Source organism: Equus przewalskii, chromosome 32, assembly GCF_037783145.1.
Source record: "Equus przewalskii isolate Varuska chromosome 32, EquPr2, whole genome shotgun sequence".
In the NCBI taxonomy this organism is placed as follows: Eukaryota; Metazoa; Chordata; class Mammalia; order Perissodactyla; family Equidae; genus Equus; species Equus przewalskii.
In genome coordinates this window covers 21,584,223-21,598,530 of record NC_091862.1, presented here as the reverse complement: position 1 = coordinate 21,598,530, position 14,308 = coordinate 21,584,223, and the positions used below count along the sequence as shown (strand labels likewise).

Genomic DNA, 14,308 nt, shown 5'->3' with positions numbered 1-14,308 from the left:
CCAGCTCTCCCCTCCCCACAACCCCTGGCAACCACCATTCCAGTTTCTGTCTCTATGAATTTGACTACTCTGAGTACTTACCTCATATAAATCGAATCGTATAGTATTTGTGTTTTTGTGACTGGTTTATTTCACTTAGCATAATGTGCTCAAGGTTCATCCATGTTGTAGCATATTGCAGAGTGTCCTAAATTTTTAAGGCTGAATAATATTCCATTATATGTATATGCCACATTTTGTTCATCCATTCATCTGTTGATGGCCGCTTTGGTTGCTTACACATTTTAGCAATTGTGAATAACGTTGCTGTGAAATGGGTGCACAAACATCTCCTTCAGTTCTATTGGATGTATACCCAGAAGTGGAATTGCTACATCATATGTTAATTTTATTTTTAATTTTTGAAATTTCCATACTGTTTTCCACAGTGGCTGTACTGTTTCATCACTGGATTTTTAGATAAGCAGATACTCTGTGTTGACATTATTATGCCTGTCTAAACATCATTAACAGCCAAGTGCTGAAGTTTACTATAATTTTGCTTCCTGTCTGTTTGTTTTACCTGAAATTAATAATTGCCTTGCTTTTATTTGCTTAGGTTTCTTTGCACCTATTACTAATTCTTCCCACACTTTCCAATGGCCTGACAGTATAATTCCCCACAAAGTCAATCACATTAAGCCGTCTGTCACTTCTAATATTTTTTCTTGGAGACATCTCTTCTGGAGACATGCTTTCTAGGCCTGCTGCACAGCCATAATCCTGGGGATTTTCTGTGCTTTCCTCTTAGTTTGGCATCCCTATTTCCTGGATTTCACAGTTTTTTTTGTCCTCGTTTGGGTTATTTCCTTGTTCTGTCACCGCGTACGTTTGCTTAGTTTTGTCAAGTTAAAACAAGAAACCCAGCAGTTGAAATGGTGATGGCCGCCCCCAAGGGATCCAGTTTGGATTGGTCACCTTCTTTCCTGAGATCTCCTTTCACCATTAGCATGTGAGCCTGCTTGCTTCTCCCTGTGTTGGATCTCTTGTTTTTATGCCTCTCATATTTTCTTCTTTCTTGGTTTACAAACTGACTTTTGTAAAGGACATCTCTCAGTATCTCCTTGAAAAATGGTGTTTGGGAGGTAAAGGCATATTATAAATAGATTGTCATTATTCTATAAATACTTATTATAAGACTGTAATAAGGACTTTGGGAAATATGGAGATGTGAAAGACTGCTTCTGCCCATATTGAGTTTACAGAGTAGGTGGACAGACAAGAAATCTCTATGATGTAGTTAAAGTAAAATTTAAGACTCAAATAAGATCGTAATCCAAGGGCTTTTCCAGCATTCATGTGATTAATTTCTGTACAAAGAAGAGTAGTGACTTTTTATGTACTCAGAGCGAGGAAACCTAACTGGGCTGGGATGTTCTGAAGGAGGCAGTCCTTAACCCTCAGAGGATTGATTGGTAGGATTTTGATAAGTGGAGATGGTCAGAGGACATTTTTATGAGGATATAAAATTTTTGTTTGGATGCAGTGTTAAGAATATTCTAGATACAGAGGTGTATACCACTTTGACCTGAACAGAGTAGTGGAGAGAATTAGGGGGTAAAGCGGGAAACGTAGGTTAGTGATAGATTATGGAAGACATTGAGGTCCAGGTGAAGCCATTTGAATTTATTCTGTAGGCAGCCAAATACTATCGGAGGTTTTTTAGTAAGATGAGGTTGATGACATTTCAGAATGTCATATAAATGGAATCATAGCATGTAGCTTTTGTGTCTGGCTTCTTTCACTTAGCACAATGCATTTGAGATCCATCCATGTTGTTCCATCAGTCAGTAGTTTGTTTATTTTTATTGCTCAGTAGTATTTCATTTTATGCCTGTACCATAGTGTATCTGTTTACCAGTTGATGACATTTGGGTTATTACCAGTTTTGGCTTTTATGACTAAAGCTACTATTAACATTTGCACATGGGTTTTGTGTGGACGTGTTTTCATTTCTCTTGGATAATTACTTGGGAGTAGGATGGCTGGATTGTATCTTAAGTGCGTGGTTATAATAAATTGCCAAACTGTTTTTCAAGTGGCTGTACCATTTTACGCTCCTGTTTGCAGTGTATGAGAGTCTCAGTTACTCTGCATTCTCACCAGCACTTGCTATTAGTCATTTTCTCACAGCCATTCTAATATTGTGGTTTGAACTACATTTCTCTGATGATTAATAATGCTGAGCATCTTTTCATGTGCTTATTTGCCATCCATATATCTTCTATAATGATGTCTGCTTAAATCTTTTACCCATTTGTTTAAAGAATTTTTTTATCAATGTGTAAAAAAAGATACTTGTTCATTATAAATTCAAAGAATGCAGAAAAGTACAAATAGCAAATAAACTACCTTGACCTAGCACCCAGAAATAATTATTTTAATATTAAATTAACATTCCAGAAATTTCTTCCTCTGTCTATAAATGCAGATAGAAGGACAGATGGATAGATGGATGATGAATTGATGGATGAGTAGATGGACAGATAGAAAATATATATAAATGAGATCATATTACATGGACTGATTTTGTTTATTGTGATATAGTTCATATGTAATGAAATTCACCCTCTTAAAGCGTACAACTCAGTTGTTTTTAGTATATTCACCATGTCATGCAACCGTCACCATGCTCTTAATTTTAGAACATGTTATCACCTCAGAAGAAGCCCCATACCCATTAGCTATCAGTTCAAATTGCCTTTTAGTTCAATGCTAGGCAACAACTAATCTGCTTTCTCTCTATGGATTTACCTCTTTTGGATATTTCATATAAATGGAATCATACAACATTTGGCCTTTTATGTCTGGTATCTTTCACTTGGCATAATGTTTTCAAGGTTCATCTGTATTGTAGCGTGTGTCAGTATTTCATTCCTTTTTGTTGTGAATAATATTTCATATATGAGTATATTACATTTTGTTTATCAGTTCTCTCAGTTGATGAATATTTGGGTCGATTCTACTATTTCGCTATTATAAATAATAATGCTATGAACATCTGTGTACAAGTTTTTATGTGGACCATGTGTTTTCACTTCTCTTGGTTTTAAATGCTTAGGAGTGAAACTGTTGGTACCGATTTTAAGATTAAATTGTTTTCTTATTATGGACATTGAGGTTTTATAGTTTTAAAGGTTGAATTTACAAGTGTGTGTATCTCTTAAATCATGGAAATCCAGGTCATTCTAAGTTTTAATTTTGATGTGGATTAATGCAAGGTTTATAAAAGTTTGATTTTCCAGTGTCTTCCAAATATAATATTATTAAATCAGCTTAAAGAACCAATTTGCATTGATCTGAGTTGTTTAAAACTATGTATAGTAAGCCCTTTTGTTTTTATTTTGTCTTAAATATTTCTGTATATTTGACTTCTTCCTAGAATTCATTTAGTCACTCGTATGAATATTTATTGATATTGCTGTTTGAGTGTCAGGCATTAGACTAAGGTATTGAAATAAAATGTATGGGGAATAACTTAATGTACAATCATGAGTTGTAAAATGTAGTCATAATTATTTTATGATATGGATGGAATTTTGTTAATATTTATGTATCTCTCTCCCACTCTTCTCACAATTCACATTAGTCCTCCCATTGAGGATTATTCAAGACACACATATCGATAAATCTCCCAGTTACGTTAGGTACTTAAGTCAGTGAAGGTTCCTGGGAGGCTGTGTGTTAATTTCTTCTGTAGGGTGTGCGTGATGTGGACTGTCACACTGTGAGTAATGGAGACATCCTGTCGTGTTGTTATTTGCAGCATCACTGACAGACAGAGTGCCTTGGAGGCTGAGCTGAGGACGGTGCAGGCCTCTCGCAAGGATCTGGAGAACTTCCTAAAGTGGCTGCAGGAGGCGGAAACCACGGTGAACGTGCTGGCAGATGCCTCTGAGCGGGAGGATGCTCTGCAGGACACTGTCCTGGCCAGGGAGCTCACACAGCAGATGCAGGCAAGTGCACCGGCAACTGCAACCAGTATTTTCAGTTTTGCTTTTGATCCATCTACATGCAAATTTATTGCTGTTAAAAGGTGGGGTTATCCCCTTAGTGTGTTATGAAATCCATGCTCCCCTGTGAATAATTGGTTTCTGGAAATAAGATGGATAAAATACTTTTACTTAATGGAGGAAACATACCTTGCTTTATGGAAGTAATAATTGTTTATTTAGACTTATAAGCTCATAGCTATGCTGTTTTCTGTCATTTTAAGCCCTATTACAGTTAGCGATATTGAATCCTAAATTATAAGAACCTTTCCTCTTAATATGAAGTTGTTTCTTTCTCCATTTATTATAAATATTTAATATAAAAGCTGCAACGGCTGTATGGCTTAGTTTACAACTAAAAACATTGGGCTTGAAGGCATTGCTTTTACATCCTTAGCTTGATGGCTATGACTGTATATAAAGTCTGGGGCTCAAGTGTTTCTTCTACACGAAATGGGAGACTACAGCATCTTTCTTTTAAAAAGATTTATGAGGAATCTTATGAAGCATATCTGAATCCTTTTTCTGCCCCCAGAAAGTACAACTGGCCTCAGTGTCCTTGAATTTCCCCTCTTCTTTGTGTAGAATGGCCTTCTCTGGCCGGTCACAGGCCTTCGCACTTAGAGCTTGGTTTCAAACCTATTATAATGGAGAAGTCTCCTCGTCCACCACAGTTTTATGTCTGTTTGCTTCTTTATGTCTTGTCATTCTCCCATCGTTTTGACACTTGTTATTTCTGATATGCTTCTGAACTCATGATCCAGTGTCATCTGATGAGTGCTGCCTCCTCTCCCAGTTAACCACATGGTCCTTCAAGGGCAAGGATCACGTTCTTCCGTACTGTTGTCTGCACAGTGCTCTGTGTGTAGATTCTAAGTAAATACTGACCACTGCCCTTGGACCCTAACTTCGCCATTATGAAATTCAATATGATGACCTCTTTGAATCCTTTTTTAGTAATGATTTTCCCTTGAAACTTCTAGTGTTAACAAGTATCTCGATATTTACACAAATGTCCTGATTTAGGTAAAAGGTACAGAAGCTTTCTTGAAACTATTCTTATTCCTACAAATTTTCTCTAAGCTTGAAATGGTTTTCATTAAAAAGTTAGAACATTTCTTTTTAAAAGAATAGACTTATTTGTAATTTCTGTGCATAAAGACTAGTAGGATGTGTTGTGGTTGAGTTCTCAAGATTAATTTAATGAAAATCTATGTCTGCTTACACTACTTCTTATTTCTTATTCATGGCATAATACACTTGTGACTTGGTAATGAGAGTGACCAGGCAAGTATTCAAGTTCAATCTGTTCTTTTGTCTCACCCTCTAGAATCTCATGAGGTCATCATAAATGCTAATTGATGAAATATTTAGCTATCGTCTCATTTTCAGTGGATTATAGAGGGCTCTAAATGTGGGTAGATGCTAGAATATATTATTTTTTATGACCTCACAGCTATAAGCCTGACCTAAATCTGCTCCCGGAGACTTAATTTGTGTAATGTTGTTAGGCTTGAAAGATACCTATCTCTGCACTTGAGTAGGTAGCAGCTGAGAGACAGTGAGCAGAGGAGGCTGGGGATGAGCCTTGGTGATGAGCGCGGGGCAAACACAGATCTGTTTTAGGGTTTAGTAGTGTCTTCTGATGCGTTTCATCTTGCGATATATTCTTCCCATAGCCAAACTCATCTCAATATTTAATGAATATTCAAATTGTGGAAATAAATGTAAATAGAGATGTTTAAAATCTTTCTAAATAAAAATAGCTAAGCACAGGATTACTTGTCTTGTGGCAACCAGCATTAAGAAAGGTGGCTGACTAAAATACATTATAGCATGTATAGCAAATGCTTCTCAAAAATAATTTAATATTGCTAAAATAGTCTGTCTTGGCTTATAGGAAGTATTAAGGAGGACATTTATTAAGAGCCTATTAAAATCTCTTTATCTCTTTGCTTATATGTTTAGGATGTTTCACGTTATGGTAATTTGCATGATTTTTCATTCCTTTGCTCCTTTATTAAATGTTCTTAATTTTAAAACATTCTCTCATTTTATTAAAAAACAATTCCATGGCTTTATTTTTGTCACCTTATTGACTGATGATTGTTAGAGGCCTAGTACCTTTTGCTGAGTATTTCTGAGGCAAGAGAATTTTAATTTTCCTGTGGGCTTTTGTATTAATGATGCTCCTTTTGTGTGAGTGAACAGATAATTAAAATGAAAACTTGTTTGGAGATGGAAAGATGTTGAAGAAAATGCACATACAAAAGCAGCTGAAATCATAAAATCGATTTTCTGGTGGCCTGGTGGGAGATGGTGGTGTGGGCAGTTTCTGAGCACACCATGAAAGATGGAATGGGGACCTTGGCATATGTGTGCTGTGTGCACATGGGGTGTATGTAGGATTGCTTGCATGACATACTCACTGGTTGTACTTTCTTTATGTCTTATGACAATTGGATGCAGAGTTATGGGTGTATTTTATGAAGAAGAAGAAGTTTATTCCATATTCAACTTAAGGTAAATTTTGATAAAGGATAGTTTGGAAGCACAAGGAAGATGAAGATTAATTTCTAGGAGTAGGATATGATGCATGCCATTTCAGTTAAGGATGGATGACCATTTGGATTTATGTATTTGGTTTCATTGCCCTGCTGCAAGGCAGTTAGGTTTTACTCCTCAGCAGAAGACTGTTAGCAGGAGAAAACCCAGTCCTTCGGAGACTTTCAGGAGAGAGAAGCTCCTGGATTGCTGAGTGGTCCAGATCATAGAGGATCTTGTATGACTTGTTAAGTATTTTGTACTTTAACTTGGTGGTAATGGAGAGAAGTCATGAAAGGACATTAAGCAAGAGAGTGATGCAATGAGATTTGTGTTTTATAAGAATCTAGCTGATGGAATTATGAAGAATGGATTTGAACTAGACAAGACAACAGAGCAGTCTATTAGGATATCCTTGTGGTCATCTGGTCAGAGGTGATAATGACCAGAAATGAGGCCATGGCAGGGGGAGTAGACCCAAAGACTTGATAGTATGGGTAGACCGAAAGAAGGGAAGGAGTAGACAAAGAAGATTTCCAGGGGGTATTAGACCATGAGATTGGGAATACAGGAGAAGAAAACGTCAGGGCAGTGGTGCAAGTGAGTGGGGAGTGTGATGGGATGGTAAACCCATTTGACTGTTGAAATGAGGCATTGAGTATCATCCAGGAGGAGATGCCTGGTATGCAGTTGTCACTATGGATTTGTGGTCAGATGACAGAATTTGGCCAACGATGCAGAAGGTTTTCTTGCTTTTGAATGAAACTCTATTATTGACTTCCCAATCAGTTTCTCTCTTAATGCAAATGCATTTATTCTGAGTTTTCATGCCCACATTCTAGGACATTATCATCATTTTAATTATATTTTAAGATGTAAGCTTTACATTTTAGCAGTAGCAATTAATTGAGATGCTCTTATTCCTTCTTGGATGAAACCCTGCTGCCTTTCGGAGGTGGTCTGTTTGGTCTTATAGTAGATGGCTGTGCTTGCTCTCTAACGGGATGTGTTTGGGGATGATTATGTTTTCATCTCCTGTGTTTTCTTTCAGCCTAATTTTCATTGTCTTGTCCCACAGGCGCAGACTTTGATAGTTAGGATTCTTTCAGATCGTGCCCAGTACCAAGCTCCATACCCAGCGTGGTTTTTTGGGGTAAATACCTGTATTGTGAAAATTTCACCTGCTGTTTCAGGGATGGGAATTACAACTTCATATTTTTTTTGCGTAACAGTTTTATTGACTATAATTCATATGCCGTACAATTCATCCATTTAAAGTGTACCAGTCCGTTGTGTGCAGTATATTCACAGAGTTGTGTAACCATCACAATTCAATTAGAACATTTTCATCCCTGAAAAAAGAAACCTGTACCCCTTAGCTATCAATCCCCCATTGCCAACTCCTCAGCTCCCCACCCCTGAACCAACACGAATTTACTATTTCTATATATTTGCCGAATAACTTAATATTTTTTAGTTACATCATTAATTGACTACCTCTTCTGATTTTGGCTTTATGTGGATATTTTGACATTGTTATCCTGTCCAGAAGGAGGCAGTATAGGGTCTCAGAATAGACCCACAGGGGAAAAAAAAATACACAAGCAGCCCACAAAAATACTACTTGACAAACATAACTATCTAAGATCCAGTGCAGGAGTCTAAATCCTGCTAAACCGAAGGACTGAGAAGGCAGAGGAAGTGAAAGAAGAGAAACACAGACTTTAAAATGCTGCATTTCTTTTAAAGAATTGTGACGGTGGTAGAGAAAGGTGAAAATGCAGCGTTATCAGACTGTTAGTTTGAGCACGACACTGATGATGAGAAACGTCTGGGTTCTATTTCTGGCTGCGCTCTTTGACCCAGTCATTTAATCATCCTGGGTTATTTTGTTCTTTTCCTAACAGCTCTTCACCCCCATTGGCGTTTATCATGGTATTCAGGCTGCAGTAGAAAATGTGTCTCAAACATGTACACATGCATATAAAAGGCAAAAATTCTGTACTGGGTTTTTGCTTCATATAATCGTGTCTTATATTTCTGACTCATAAAATGCAAACAGCTTTATGGCAAATAAAATGAGATCGTGAGGATGCTGTGTAAAGGGAACCGTGGTCATTTGGAACGTCGGTAGTCGATTACAGACTTTCTTTGTTTTTCATTAACTTTGCTGTTTAATTAGAGGAGTCCTAACTGAACAGTGGGCACTCGCTTTCTAACGGCTGTCTTCCTAGGCAGGCATCCGCGAGCCGGCGGCCGGCTCTGCTTTTAGGGTATCTTAGGTAACACCGGAGACCCCCTGCAGGTATGTTTTGTTTTGTTTTGTTTTAGGTGGTCTTGTTCTGAGACCTGCCTGGAGGTGATTTATTAGCACTTAATGTGTGGGCTGATATCATTAGAGGCAGGTACCCTTCTGCTCTTCTCAAGATTTATAACAGTCAATTCCCTCATCCCACAGAGCCCAGTCAGAGCTGCGTTTAGCAGCCAGGGAGTGAACACATCCTTCTTTCGAGTTAGAGAGTGATTGCCCCTCGATCTCTTCGTCTGAACCACTACAAGGCAGCCACGGTGGTGCTGGGTGGAATCTCTGCTCCCTGGGGATGGCTGCTTTGTATCTGCAGCTTCAGTGTTTCACTTAATATCCTTTTTGGCTTCTGAGCGGCTCCTCTCCGGCAGCAGGCAGCGTCAGCTTGCCTCATTTTCTGGCCATGCTGGGCTGAGCAAGTAGTGGCTGTGAGCATCTGCTGGGGGCTTTCTGTGTGGCGTTTGTATCTGTTTTTAAATTGAGAAGAAGTTGAAGGAATACCAGCCTCCTTTTGCCTAGAACCTAAGCCCCTGTATCTTTCAAATGCATTTCTGGAAACGAGCATGCTCAGAGAACTGGCAAATCATTGTCCAGTGACCGGGAGGAGATGATCATTGCTCTTCATTTATAATGCAAATTCTGAGGTGTCTCCAGAAGTGTGGTAAACTTAAAATGATGGCTGTGGTGAGAACGTCTCTGCAGAAAGTTGTGGTTTTGTTACATCGTTTACAAAGGATGGCAGTTTCTTCTCCTCGGTATCAGAAGCTCTGTAAGGTAACTGAGTGATTGAAAATGAGGATCTTGGGTGTCTGACAATTCTGTTTCTCGGTCTCAAAAACTAATCCATGTCAGGGTTCTCATCAAGGAGAGATTCCTTTTGTTAGTAACTGATTGTGAAAGCTGTTAAAGTGAATTGCTTGATTAAATTTTGTTTTAGACAGGAACAAGCACTCTTTTATTGCATATTTTATTTTGCAGTTGACAAAATCTTGTCTTCTGAGAAGGGCTCGTGAACTGTTTGGAGAAAATATGGCAAAACTGCCTTCATTAAGACCCTGTTAACTCTGTGATACTTTGCAGCGTCTTAATATTGAATGGCACATTAATCTCATGTATATTTCAGTAAATTTAAAAGAAGAGTGAATTTTTCAGTAGATTACTTAAAAATTGTCCATCGCTTTGTAGCTAGTTTTTTTCAATTAAAAAGAATAAAGCATATTTAGAAACTACTAGACTTAATCTCATCCTAAAATACTCCCTATATATTATAGCTAAACTTGAAGAACTTAATTTTATTTGGACGGGTGGATTAAGTGCACTTTCAGGAGGCAACTTGTTTGACAGTTGCAAATTGCAAATACTACGTCATCCTAAACATAAACCATGAAATGAGCTCTTGTATTTTTTTTAAAAGTTAGCTATTGTATTTTTGATTATAGTTTTGTTTATACTGTGTTCATACTATCTCATTACTTTTGTCGAAAATCGGAGTGATTTAATAAAAAAGAAAGGAAGGGGTTTTATCAGGCATGTTCAAGAAATTTATACAGCACCGCAGTACCACATTCTTGCTTTATATCATGTTCTCAGCACCATTCCCAAGACTGTATCTTGTTGCCTTGCTGGCTGCCCGAACTCACTTGTAACTGCAACAGCTGTCTCTAGAACAGTATGATTTTTCTGATGACATGTAATATGACATGTCCAGCCCCTAAACTGTGCACATTATATGGCAGTGGAGTAGGGTGGAAAAGCAGTAGTCTATTAACTTTATCATATTTTTATTTCTTACAGTTTGGTCAATTAAATGTATTTCTGTTTGGAAACTTTGTTTTCTTGAACATTTTGAGAAGCCAAGTTAGGGGTAGTGGGCATTCTTTGCAGAAATATTTAGAAGTGTTTCTTTTGCATAAGAAGTTAATTAAAACTTAATGCAACAATTAATTTGCTTGTAAAAATTCATAAATTAATTATTTCAATGTGTTGTATGTTGGTCCACTCAGAGAATAAATTTATTCTGGTAAAATAGTTATGTATTTCATGAAAAAGCAGTTTTGATAATAGAGAAGAAAAGCTCATTCACTAATGCATGTTATTTTCTATTTTTAACTACAAGTATGAATATATAAAACATCCTTTTTTTAATTAGCCGGGTCATTTTTCTGATCCATTTGTATGCATACTTTCACAAAATCAGGTATTTTTCTCAAGTCATGTGACCAAGGTATTAAGGTAGTCTGTTGTATGATGCAGTAGCAGTTCAAATACTGGAAAAAGTTGATCAATTAGTTTCATAATTATTCCCCAAATAAGCACAAGTTAAGTTACGAAACTCTTTGGGTAAGTTAATTTCCATCACAAGTGCTCTTTGGGCAGACTTCTTGAGATTTATAATTTCCTAAAGAAGCCATTAAAATTTAAATGTTTCAAATAAATGTTACTTTTTTTCTTTTAGGAACTTAAAATTTATATCATTTGCCGTTAAAATGTTATCTTCCACACGTCTTTTCTCAGGTGCAAAATTAACTGCCCAGATAATGAAATGAGAAATATACAATTCCAGTACTTTCCAGCAGGTGTCAATATAAGGCAGTGATATATGAGATTTTGGCTAAAGAACTGGAAATCCAGAATGGGAATTGGCAAAATTACTATGAAATAAATCACTTAGTAAGAAATATATTTTGATTTCTTGGTTATAGTTTGAAAACTGATCTTAATTCCTGAACTATATTACTTCATATGATATAAATAAAAGTTTTAGTTGCAGAATTAAATATTAATTAACAGGTGCCATCTCAAATACTGACATAGGTGTTTATACCAACTGAAAATACTTAATTGTATTTTAATTATCAACAGTCTGTGTGTAGTACTTAAAAATTTAAATTTATTTGGTATTTATTTGCTTTAAGACACTGTAAATTCTGTTCCCCTTAAAATTTAGATGCTATCATGACTTGCCCTCTCCCTTTTCCTCCTACATTCTCTAAATTTAGTTTCTTAGAAAGGAAATGCTATAACTTTCAGTGTCTCTTCATAAAAATATAGAGGCAGTCTATTGTAAATACATTTACAGACTGAAGTGAAGAAGAAAAAAATGTTGCATCATCTAAGGGGGACGTGACTATATTAAATTGTTATTGGCATTTTGAAATCCAGTATCTGTTAATATTTTATCCCCTTTTCATTCCTCTTTAGGATCTATATTTTTACATATTATATGGAAATTCAGTCTTTCATCAGACTTTTTTGTGGTCCCTTGTCTTTCTTTGCTTCTGTTGGTACCTTTCTTGTCTATCGGAAAATAGCTTATTTGTTACACAATTGGAAATTTGTGTCGCATATTCTCATTTTGTGGTTTTTGATGTATGTTTAAAGAGGGGGGAGGAAATGAAAAGAAGCACTTGGAATTCATGGCTCTCAGAGTTAAAATGTACTTTTCCTCTCTCTCAATGTATTTACACATTCACTTATATTTTTTGTCTTTAAAAATATTTCTTGCTGGTTATACATTCCATGAAATTTGGGCAGGAAACTGAAACATAAGGGCTGCTTACTTAGAGGTATAATTAGCAGCATTGAAATTGCCCTGATGACCTAAGATCACCTCATGCTGGACGCCAATTTTTCCAGATCTGGTTTGGATTGCTTAGTTCCTTTAAAATATTAATAACTATAAAAAATAGCTTTTCTTCTAATAGAGCACAGTAAAAACTAAGGTGAATGTAAATGATTCAAACAATAAAACTGACTTTCATTTGTTTTCATTGTTATCTGATTATTTGGGGATATTTTATCATTAAATCTTTGCACTAAAAGCTGATTGAATTTATACTGAGTCAGAAGGGAATTTAATGAGTCCTATTTTCTTTCTTAGTGCCAATTTTCATAAAATATTTATTAATTGAGGACATGGTCATAGCAGCTTTTTGTAAAGTAGACTGAGATATGAATCATTGTGAAAAATGAAAAAAATATAAAACTAGTGTTATAAATTGAATTTCTAATGGTTTAAGCATTTAAAAATTTTCCTTTAAGTAATATAACTTCTATTTGCCTGCATATGTATATGTGTATTTACATATATATATATTTACATATATATATATATGTAAATCACTTTAGCTTACATGGTTTTAATCACTTCCAAACTTTTTGGATATGTAGTTCTGTCAGTAAAAATATTTTAAACATACACACACACATATTCACTTAAAAATTATACACGTATGCTGTGGCAAAATCATGCACTAAATATTAGCAGAGCACAGTTTTTTTCTTACTTTCTACTATTTACTTCTTGCACTCCAGTCGGTTCTCATTTTCTCTCCATGTGGTACACACACCATTCTGGTGACCACTCATTCACAGATACAGTGAAACCATGTCTGCTCCTAGCCTAGCCTCCTGGAGCACTTAGCTTTTCAGAATGGTGCTGATCTGAAGTCATCCCTGAAAAGCCATGTCTTCTGTGGTCTCAGAGCAGCTGCCTCTGAGTACTCTGTGAAAACTGAAAAGAGACCAGAAGATTCCCCCCAGCAATCTGGACTGACCAGTGATGTCTACAAAAGGCTTGCTTTGTGTGTGCGTGTTCGCATGTAGATAGCAGAGAGCTGTGTGGAGGCTTATGGTGCCAAGGGGTGAGGGTGTCTGACTACAAGGCACATAGTCTCAGAACAGATTTTCAGATTCATGATGAAGTAAGCTCACACACATTTTCCATCTACATGTGTGAGTCCCCTTTACCTAGAGGTAGTTTAGGTTGAATTACGTGTTTTTTAGGAAGACGTGGAATGGAATGGTGTATTTTCAAAGGATTTACACCACATATAGTTAAATTTTATATTTTTTATTCCCCAAAATTCTGCTACTATTTTTTCAGATGGAAAACTGTTATCTTTGAATAATGAAATCCTTAAGTGTTCTAGAGCAGTGGAGCTTTACTTTGTCATGATCTGAGTGTTGAGATGTATATATTTTAAGGCCAACTCTTAGATTCTCTCAGTTTCTGTCCATAATCCAATCACACGCCTATCGTTTAAACCATATGAAAGATCAGAGTCATGGTCTCTCGCCTGGACGTAGAACTCCAGTTGATCATATGAGCATTGCCTCTTCTTGGTTTTATGAAAAACTCTTGGTTTGGTTAGTTCAGAAAATTTGTGAAAGCTGAGGTATATAATGGAGAAATATGCCAAAGTGCCAAATTTGCCTACATCTGTCTACACTGGTGCCTTAGGCATGTTGCGTCTGAGGTGGATGGACACCTGGGAAGGTTATGTCCCTTACTCTCTCTCTCTTGCTGCACTCCCTCAGCGGGTTGAGGCTACAGATGGAAGGGGAGTGGGTCAAGAGAGACAAAGCCTACATCCCTACTTGTCATCAGATACTTTTTCATGGCTTCCAAAAGCAACAGCGCCATTTT

General features: G+C 36.6%; 1 protein-coding gene across 39 annotated transcripts in view; it reads left to right on the top strand.

Moving 5' to 3' along the window:
• Positions 1 to 14,308, top strand: part of UTRN (utrophin) — a 479,488-nt gene that overhangs the window by 247,244 nt on the left and 217,936 nt on the right. For 33 of the 39 annotated variants that reach the window (XR_011535458.1, XR_011535457.1, XM_070602744.1 and 30 more), the window contains one exon: positions 3,806 to 3,995. Coding sequence is in view for 36 of the 39 variants with exons in the window: in XM_070602744.1 (XP_070458845.1) it covers positions 3,806 to 3,995 (190 nt within the window). In the remaining 3 variants the exon portion in view is untranslated. Of the gene's footprint in view, positions 1 to 3,805; positions 3,996 to 9,011; positions 9,655 to 14,308 lie in introns of those variants that run through there. The other 6 variants (XR_011535460.1, XM_070602759.1, XM_070602765.1 and 3 more) reach the window with 4 other exon arrangements.